The 10382-nt window shown below is 40.7% G+C and overlaps 1 protein-coding gene across 1 annotated transcript; it reads left to right on the plus strand.

Annotated features, from left to right (window-relative positions):
• Positions 1-9167: 9167 nt before the first annotated feature.
• LOC136357426 (uncharacterized) lies at positions 9168-10166 on the plus strand. The gene has a single exon (XM_066312681.1). The coding sequence runs from the start codon at positions 9168-9170 to the stop codon at positions 10164-10166; it is 999 nt and encodes a 332-aa protein (XP_066168778.1).
• Positions 10167-10382: the final 216 nt, after the last annotated feature.

Raw genomic sequence — 10382 nt, forward strand, 5'->3', positions numbered from 1 at the left:
ATTTTCGGATTAGCACAATTGCGTTCCTTTGCTACTATATATTACACCTCCCAAGCTACACATATATACTTCTGGTTAGCACCGCTTTGATCCTTGCAATCGCCATATCACGTCCTTCAAGGTGTCACGAACCAGCCACCGGTTGTACCGTCCTTAGCATTACTGGTAAGACACTTATACGAGCTTGATATGGTGCTCCATTTGGCTGAGTTGTTGTGAGGCACCACTACACCGCGTAGCAGATTATTAGGGATAACCTTCACTCTTTGCTGTTGTTTTTGTGTTTGCAATAACAGGTATGAGTGGCGCTCAAAATCAGCGATACCAACAAGGTGCACGTGATGAAAGTACTTTGGTGCAACAAGTGCTAAGTTCTCAAATGGAGAAAGCGGAGCAATGGTAGTACCACGAATTATTTGAAACAAAGTTTGTGGTTAAGGATAGAGCCTGTCGTACTATAATCGATAATGAGAGTTGCAATAACTTTGTGAGCTCAGATTTGGTTGAGAAACTTGAGTTGCCTACACAACCGCATCCTCATCCATATTACATCAAATGGTTAAACTCTTGGGGTAAGTTCAAGGTAAATAGAATTGTGAGACTGAACTTTTCGATTGGAAATTACCATGATACTGCCAATTTTGATCTTGTCCCTATGAAAGCATGTTCTTTGTTGTTTGGTCAACCATGGGTATATGATAATAATGGTTCGCATAATTTTGTTGCTAATACATACACATTTAGACATAATGGGCGGAAAATGAAATTGGTACCCATGAGTTTTACTGAAATTTTCGAAGATAATCTTGAAAGGATGAAGAATGGAATCGAGGAAATTTTCAAAAATAGTGCTGAAAGGACGAAAAATAGAATCGATGAGATTTTCAGAGATACCAGGAAAGATACTAATATTGTGATGCCTTCAACTAAGTCTGAGTTATTACAAAATGAATGTATTGTTCTGCCTATTGCTTTGGATACTAATATTTTGCACGCATCTGAGAACAACCAAGGTAATGTGGAAGAGAAGAAAGATGAAGAGGAAGATGAGGATGAAGAGTTTAATTTTCTATCTTCTTTAAATACTTGGGGCTATATTCAATTTGATGATCTTTGTTCACTCAACTGTTTAGAGAAAAATTATTTGCTAGATTTGAATTGCCATGCCCTTCTAATGTGATTTTTCATGTTATTGGCAATTATGATAGTAAAGGAGAATATAATGTGCATCGAGTATATATTTGTTCAAATTTGACCATACCTCCTTTTCATGATGAAATGTATTGTCTAGAGGACCACATGCGTATAAGTCATTCTCTATCTAGTTCCTCTAGTTGTTTAAATGAGTTACATGTTGGCTTGCAAGAAGGGGAGTGTTGTGATTTTGCGACTACAAAGATTTCAGGATCCAACCATAAAGCCATCAAGAAATGTTCCTGATCGGATGTTGTGATAGATAAAGATAAGTTCGATACGCTCCATGACAAGGTGAAACAGAGGACGGTTTCTAATCAAGAAGGGGAGGATGATGAGGACACAATTAGCTCGGATATAACCATGACTACCTTATGTATTAGTCAACCAAATGTGCATATGTTCTATATTAGATTTACTTGTTATATATTTGAATAAACGTTACTACACAATGAGTTTTGTGTGTTTTCATTTGCACAATTACTTGCTTGGGCAAAAGAAAAGAAACCGAACGTAAGGAATGTATGTATGATTAAAGGGGTTGATTGGGGACCAAACAAAGACCTTCTCCAAGTCTACTTCCATCTCACCACGTCACTTTTGATCCATAGAAGATAAGAGATAATGTTCTACATGTTTTGGATTCGGATTCGGGCCTCCTGACAGCATCAATTTCAAACGGACCTAGCCGTTGATCTAGAAGGAATTTCGAGGCCTATGAGTACTTGTTGGAAACCTTACTCCTACCGAGCTACCGGGAATCTGCAAAACAAGCCACGCACTGTCACGTCCCAAAACGACCCTAAAATATATCCTCTAAATTATGCCTAGAATAATTAAAATCCGTGTGAAAGCCTCCAACAATTAAAATGTGCAAAGTTAAAAGTCAAATAAGGCTTGGAGGATTTTTGTATATTTCCTAAAAGTCTAAAATGCGTAAATAAATTTTAGTGGAATTTTCAGAGCACAAATAATAATTATTAAGAAATAAACAAAGTTAAAATGGTGTACCTTGCCTCCTGGGACAAGGAATAATACACGCACGTAAGGAACGCCCGTTGGGTCAATTCCGGTCGTGACACGCACCTCATCCAGTCCGAATCTGATTTTGAGTTTTGGGCCTTGTAATTGTGTCGTGGGCTTAGCCCAAGGGGGTGTGCGCCCTACGACAACCCTAGGATGTCCCTAATCACATTTATTCAGTAGTCGTCATCGTTTAGAGTTGGGTTTTGCTTAGATTATTCTGTTGAGAACAGTTTCACCGCTAGATCGGTTTGTGGAACCCCAAATTCGAGTGCTTAATCATACCTATGCAATTTGGTTGCAATCTATCTTGTTCTTGCTTGTGTTCTTCAATTCGCATGTAGGGATTAGCCTTCTCGGCGAGGTCAACCGGGTTTCGGCACGGTTGATAACCAAAGGAGACGTGGTGCTGCGATTGCGGGGCTCAGTAGTGTGTTCGTTCAGTAGCCGGATCGAGTTGTGTCGCGACTCCGTCCAAATCAACTGTTTATCAGTTCCTATCGGAAGATCGGGACCTAACATCCCTCATCAGTTGGTATCAGAGCGCGGTTGCCCGTTAGGTAATTTATCTTTCCATAACCAGAAAATTGCCATACAAAAATATTGCATCATTTACCTAGCCAATTTGAGCCATTGCATTGTTCTATTTGATTTTGCTTTGTTGAATTTTAGATTGCATCGTCGTGTCGAGTGCTGGTTTAGTTTTAGATTTAATTTTTAGTTTTGAGTTTGGCATCTGTTCATCACTTAGGTCTAAGTCCGTGTGAGTTGTCCGTCAGTTTGGGTCCTGTTTTGCATCTCGTCGGTTGTTGCCGGGACCTTTAAAAAATTGAATCGTCACGTAGTCGGGTTTTCGTTTTTATACTTTTGAGAAGTTCTGTCCACCAATTTTGGGAGTGCTTTGACTAGGGTTTGGGAGCTACCATCAGAGTCGTGTTTCTGTGCGCAGAGGAAGAAGATACATGGTGGGTCTCTGTTGGAAGTTGTGTAAATAGCTTGGTTTCGGCTAGGAGTCAGGAGTTTGGTAGTTTTTTTCCATCATACTTGGACTCCCTCTTCTAGTCTGCCTGTGGGTCGAGTCCACCGTGGTGGTTTAGGCCGAGCGCCCAGCCACCAAGCTAGTCCGACTCCTCTCCTGCCTGCCGTGTGCACCTCCAGAATCAGTCCATTGGATATTTTGGCAAAAAAAGAGGAAAATTTCCTTTAGCAGATTTGAAATATTTTTGCAAAAACGGAATCTACGTGACATGAGCATTCCATTTTTTAGGTGATCTAATTTTAGTTTTTCACTTTACGTTTGAGTCCCTGTAATATTCATATTTATATTTGAGTCCCTGTTCGAGGTCAGTGGTTAGTTTCTGTTGAAAAAACACATAATAAAAAAAGAAAAGGCAGAAAGGTGCAAAGAAAAAGAAAGAAAAAGCTGCACCCAAAAAAAAGAAAAAAAAGGCAGAAAGGTGCTTAAAAATAAGCCGCACAAAGAAAAAAGAAAGAGAAAAAAAGAAAAATCATTCATCCTTTGAGTATGTTTTGAGAGTGCCGAGTTGTGCATTGATTCGTATCTAGTCCTTAGTGTGGTCGGGTACTTGCTTGAGCTAGAGTTGAGTATAGGCTAGGCCAGCACATTGACTAGTACGTTGAACTATTATTCAACTTTGCATTTTCTAATTAGCACAATTGCGTTCATTTGCTACTATATATTGTGCCTCCCAAACTCCACATATATACTTCTGGTCAGCACCACTTTGATCATTGCAATCGCCACATCACGTCCTTAAAGGTGTCACGAACCAGCCACCGGTTGTATCGTCCGGTTGTATCATCCTTAGCATTGCTGGTAAGACACTTGTAAGAGCTTGGTAAAGTGCTCCATTTGGCTGAGTTGTTGAGGGGCACCACTACACTGCGTAGCAGATTATTAGGGATAACCTTGATTGTTTGTTGTTGTTTTTGTGTTTGCAATGACCGGTATGAGCGGCGCTCAAAATCAATGATACCAACAAGGTGCACGTGATGACAATACTTTGGTGAAACAAGTGCTAAGTTCTCAAATGGAGAAAGCGGAGCAATGGCAGTACCATGAATTATTTGAAACAAAGTTTGTGGTTAAGGATAGAGCCTGTCGTACTATAATCGATAGTGAGAGTTGCAATAACTTTGTGAGTTCAGATTTCGTTGAGAAACTTGAGTTGCCTACACAACCGCATCCTCATCCATATTATATCAAATGGTTAAACTCTTGTGGTAAGTTCAAGGTAAATAGAATTGTGAGAGTGAACTTTTCGATTGGAAATTACCATGATACTGCCAATTTTGATCTTGTCCCTATGCAAGCATGTTCTTTGTTGTTTGGTCAACCATGGGTATATGATAATAATGGTTCGCATAATTTTGTTGCTAATACGTACACATTTAGACATAATGGTCGGAAAATGAAATGGTACCCATGAGTTTTACTGAAATTTTCGAAGATAATCTTGAAAGGATAAAGAATGGAATCGAGGAAATTTTCAAAAATAGTGTTGAAAGGACGAAAAATATAATCGATGAGATTTTCAGAGATACCAGGAAAGATACTATTGTGATGCCTATTGTTATTACAAAACGAACGTAATGTTGTGCCTATTGCTTTGGATACTAATATTTTTCAGGCATCTGAGAATAACCAAGGTAATGAGGAAGAGAAGAAAGACGAAGAGGAAAAAAACCTATCTATAGCTCCATGCATTCTTGAGGAATGTTCAATTGACCAAGCGCCTACAATTTCTTAAGCTAAGAAAAAAGATAAAGATAATGGTGCTACAACTGCTCAAGGTATGCATAGTTATAATGTGCCAACTATGTCCACTACTTGTGCTATATTAGAGCAACCCATAGAGGAAACAATTGTTGAAATACCTTTTTTACAAAACAATTTTTTTGATGTTTCTTGTGATAAAGAAGTGTTGTGCAATGTTTCACTTTTATCCATGCCACAACTAGTGAATGAACATGTTAGTTCTACAGTAGAGCCACCATGTGTTGAGTTTAAACATGTTATTCACATTGCTAGCGAGAATGAAGAGCTTAAATTGCTATCTTCTTTGAATACTTGGGGTTATATTCAATTTGATGATCTTTGTCCACTCAACTGTTTAGAGAAGAAACTATTTGCTAGATTGGAATTGCCATGCCCTTCTGATGTGATTTTTCATATTATTGGCAATTATGATAGTAAAGGAGAATATAATGTGCATCGAGTATATATTTGTTCGAATTTGACTATACCTCCTTTTCATGATGAAATGTATTGTCTAGAGGACCGCATTCATATAAGTAATTATCAATCTATTTCCTCTAGTTGTTTAAATGAGATATAGGTTGGTTTGTAAGAAGAGGAGCGTTATGGTTTTTCGACTACAAAGATTCTAGGATCCAATCATATGGTCAACAAGAAATGTTCAGCATAGGATGTTGTGATAGACAAAGATAAGTACAATACGCTCCATGACAAGGTGAAACTGAGGACGGTTTCCAATTAAGAAGGGGAGGATGATGAGGACACAACTAGGTCGGATATAACCATGACTACCTTATGTATTAATCAACTAAAGGTGCATATGTTCTATGTTAGGTTTATGTTAGGTTTACTTGTTATATATTTGAACAAACGTTGCTACACAATGAGTTTCGTGTGTTTTTATTTGCAGAGGTAGTTGCTTCGGCGAAAGAAAAGAGACCGAGCATAAGGAATACATGGATGATTGAAGAAGTTGATTGGGGACCAAACCAAGACCTTCTCCAAGTCTTCTTTTATCTCACCACTTCACTTTTGGTCCATAGAAGACAAGAGATAAAGTTCTACACGTTTTGGATTTGGATTCGGGCCTCTTGACAGTATCAAATTCAAATGGATCTAGCCGCTGTTCTAGAAGGAATTTCGGGGCCCATGAGTACTTGTTGGAAAGATTATGGAGTCTACTTTCAGATGGATTTGGTCCCATGTCAAAATTCCTACCGAGCTGCCGGGAAACTGCAAAACAAGCCATGTATCTCATCCAGTCCGAATCAGATTTGCGTTTTGGGCCTTGTAATTGTGTCGTGGGCTTAGCCCAAGGGGGTGTGCGCCCTAGGGCAACCCTAGGACGTCCTTAATCATATTTATTCAGAAGCCGTCATCATTTAGAGTCGGGTTTTGCTTAGATTATTCTGTCGAAAACAGTTTCGCCACTAGATCGGTTTGTAGACCCCAACACGTGAGCTTAATCATTCATATGCAATTTTGGTTGTTTTCTATCTCATTCTTGTTTGTGTTCTTCAATTGGCAAACAGGGATTAGCCTTCCCGGCGAGGTCATCCACGTTTCGACATGGGTGATAACCAGAGGAGATGTGGTGCTGCGATTGCGGGGCTCAAGAGCGTGCGCGTTCAAGAAGCCGGATCGATTTGTGTCGCAACTCCGCCCAAATCGTTGTTTATCAGAACCTTTTGGAAGATCGGGAACCCTAGTGCACATCAATAACAATCAAGGAAAAATCAATCTGAACTCTAGTTATTATCAAGTTAAATAATAATCCAAAATAGAAACAATTGCCTAGTTGCTGATCTTAAAATCTAAGTGAAGAACCAAGCAACTCACACGCAACGATGATGGCACTTAATGCAACCAAAGGAGTATAAGCCACGAAGTAAGCAAGCTCGTGTTGCACAAGTGATAGAGAGACGCTAGCTATGCTCAAATGTAAATTGGGCTACAATATTTGCACCGAAATAACCAAAGGAGCAGCAAGTAAAAAATTTTGATTTTTTTTAACCAACCGTAGCACCTTTTTTTCTTTTTTTTCTTTCTTTCTTTCTTTCTTCCTTTCTTTCTTTCTTTTTTTTTCAATTTTCTTTTTAACCACGGTTAGCCAAAAATAAGGTGTTTATATACTGCTCAAAATATTTAGTAACAAGTGCAAAGCCCAAGAGCAAACCTATAGCTAGTCTCAAATAGGATCAATGTATTAAGTTGTATGCACTAGCCAGTTGTACATAAAAGCCTAAGCTGATAGGGAAAGGCGGGCCATTCACTTTATACACTCCAACACTCCCCCTCACGCGAGAACCCCTCAAGTCTCAAGCGTGGAATATTGGAGTGGGCAATTCACTTTTATTTAATTGCACGCCAGCCAGGATTCAAACTCGAGACCTCTGACCCTGATACCATATTAAGTTGCATGAACTAGCCAGTTGTGAAAGTGCATTAATCCCCCTAGTGGGTTTTGGTGATTAACTACAAATGTGGTTAAGGGACTAATGAGTTCATTGAGTTACTTTCAGGTGTATTAGTCCAAGGTGTGGAAGATGGATGCCTTGAGACCCCCCAAAAGTACAAAATAAAAGCGGAACGGAACTCGGGAAGTGCATAGAATTGTTTATTTATCGCAATCGAGTTTTCAGGAAAAATCGTACTATTAAGAGGGGTTCCAGGTGATGCTCTGAGATATGTCATGTGCTCTTAGTGTGAACCAAGTATCAAGTTTCCCTATGAGTCATTCTTGCCAATACTCCATCTGTCCAAAATTGCAAGTCTGGAACTTCCTGTCTTCCAGGTCCGGAAGTTCCGGTCTTGTGAAAAAGATTTTCCTAAGTGTAGTCTGGAAATTCCTGTCTTCTAGGTCCGGAACTTCCTGTCTAGTTTCCAGTTCAAAATTGTGAGTAACGGCTAGATGACGTCACCTAGCCGTTATACATAACCAGCTCGTTCTTTTGGCCATTTCACTTTCACTTTTCAAAAGTAGAGCTGTTGCTAGCCTTTCCCAAGTGTTTCTTGCCTTCTCCACTCAATCTAGAGCCTAATTCTTGTGAGAAAGAGAGATTGAGAGAGAGAGAAGAAGATTTGGAGATGTGTGAAGACTAGGATCTTGGGTGAGCACTTGGAATATCTCGTGGGCTATCATCTTGGTGCTTATTACTCTTGTAAATGATCTCCTAGACGGTTAGGTGTCGCCCGCGAGGATCCGTTGCATATTGTGGATGTCCTGGGTAAGTTTGTGAAGGATCTCCTCTCCTCCGAAAGGGAACGAGGTAAGTTAATGAAGTTCTTGTGCTAAGATTCTAGAGGCTTTCCAAGTAGAGCAACCCACACTTGTGGCGGATTTCTAGAAGTAGGTTGAGTTGGATCTTGGTGGCCACTCAATTATAGAAATTTGCCTAGGGGTGTTTGGGGTTGAAGGCTGTGGATTTCCTCTGGGGTTTTTGCACAAGTGAGGCAAGGGGTTAATCGAGACCCAGCCCTTTGGAGCTCCTCAACGGAAAGTAGGATCGCAAGATCCGAACTTCGGGAAAAAATTGCTCTTGTCTCTTTCTGTGATGTTTCTGTGGATGTTTCTGTGATCTATCATCTGCTTAGAATACCTGTGCATCATCTTGTGAAGATTGGCTTAGTCTCCTGTTTCGAAATTTGAATTTCATCCTTTGTTACGTTACCCAGAAGTTCCTGTCCTAAAACACCGGAAGTTCCGGGCCTGGCAGACCGGAAGTTCCGGTGTTCCTTACCAGGAAGTTCCGGGTCTATTTGAATTTTACCGCTGCGATTTGTTTTCAAGTTTTCAGGGACAGCCTATTCACCCCTCCTCTAGGCTTCGTCAGCACGTTCAATTAGTATTAGAGCAAGGTACTCTTGATTCAAGCTTCACCGCTTGGAGTGATCCACAATGTCGCATCTAGAGGGAACCGAAGGGTTGGATGACAAGGGAGACGCTTCTAGCACCAAGGATACTGGACCCAAGGGAGCTACTATTCACTTTGATTACAACAAACTTAATGTTCCTCCTCACAACTTTGTCTCCGTGCCTTCCGGGCGTGCTCCTCAATTTGATGGGACACATTACGCCGCTTGGAAGCACAAGATGAAGTTGCATTTAATCTCGTTGCATCCAAGTATTTGGAAAGTTGTTTGTACAGGTATTGATGTACCCCATGATGACATGGAGCTCACCTCGGAGCAAGAGCAACTCATCCACTGCAATGCTCAAGCTTCCAATGCAATTCTCTCTGCCTTGAGTCTGGAGGAGTTCAACAAGGTTGATGGACTTGAGGAGGCCAAGGAGATATGGGATATTTTGCAATTGGCTCATGAGGGATCACCCGCCGTTCGTGAGGCCAAGATTGAATTGTTGGAAGGAAGGCTTGGAAGATTTGTGATGGATGACAAGAAGACACCTCAAGAGATGTATGATAGAATGATGATCCTTGTCAACAAGATCAAAGGACTTGGGAGTAAGGACATGACAAATCACTTTGTGGTCAAGAGACTTCTCCGTGCTTTTGATCCAAGAAATCCCACTCTTGTATCAATGATACGGGAAAAGAAAAACTTTAAGAGGCTCACCCCAAGTGATATTCTTGGAAGAATTGTGTCTCATGAGATGCAAGAAGAGGAAGCTCGTGAAGTAAGGCAAATGGTGAAGAATGCCGCCATGATCAAAAATCAAGAAGTGGCTTTGAAGGCAAAACAAGAAGAAGAGTCAAGTTGTGAAGAAAGTGAAGATGAAGAGATGGCTTTTATTGTCAAGAGATTCAAGCACTTTCTTCGCAAGAGTGGCTATGGCAAAGGGAGGAAGGATGATGACAAGGGAAAGAGGCAATCAAAGAGAGCTTGCTTCAATTGTGGCGAATATGGCCACTTCATTGCCGATTGTCCTAAGTCAAATGAAGCTAAGGCTAAGGGAGGCAAGAAGAAGCCGGAGCGTGCTCATGTGACAGAGGTAAACATGGCGGAGGTGTGGTACTCCAGAGATGAAGAAGATCCCGAGGTCAAGCCCAAGCCCAAGCTAAAAGACAAGGTTGAAGGAGAAGGTGGTGATGCTACCGTCGCCTTCAAGTCATCCTCTTCAAGCAAGCAGCGTCTCTTCAACAACTTGAGCGATGACGAGACGACTCCTACCACTACTCATGTTTCATGGCCCAAGGCCGCAAGGAGATGACTCAAAAGCCCTCTCACACTTCTCTTGATGTTGATTCTAGTGATGAGGAAAGTGATAATGAATTAGATGATGTGCTTAAGAGCTTTAGCAAACCCGCTATGCAACATTTGGCTAAGTTAATGAGAGCTTTGGATAGTAAAGAACAATCACTCGAAAGGCAAGAAGAATTGCTTATTCTTGAGAAGAAAAGAAACCTTGCCTTAGAGGAGAGCTTAG

The sequence above is a fragment of the Oryza sativa genome, chromosome 7 (assembly GCF_034140825.1).
Source record: "Oryza sativa Japonica Group chromosome 7, ASM3414082v1".
NCBI lineage: Eukaryota > Viridiplantae > Streptophyta > Magnoliopsida > Poales > Poaceae > Oryza > Oryza sativa.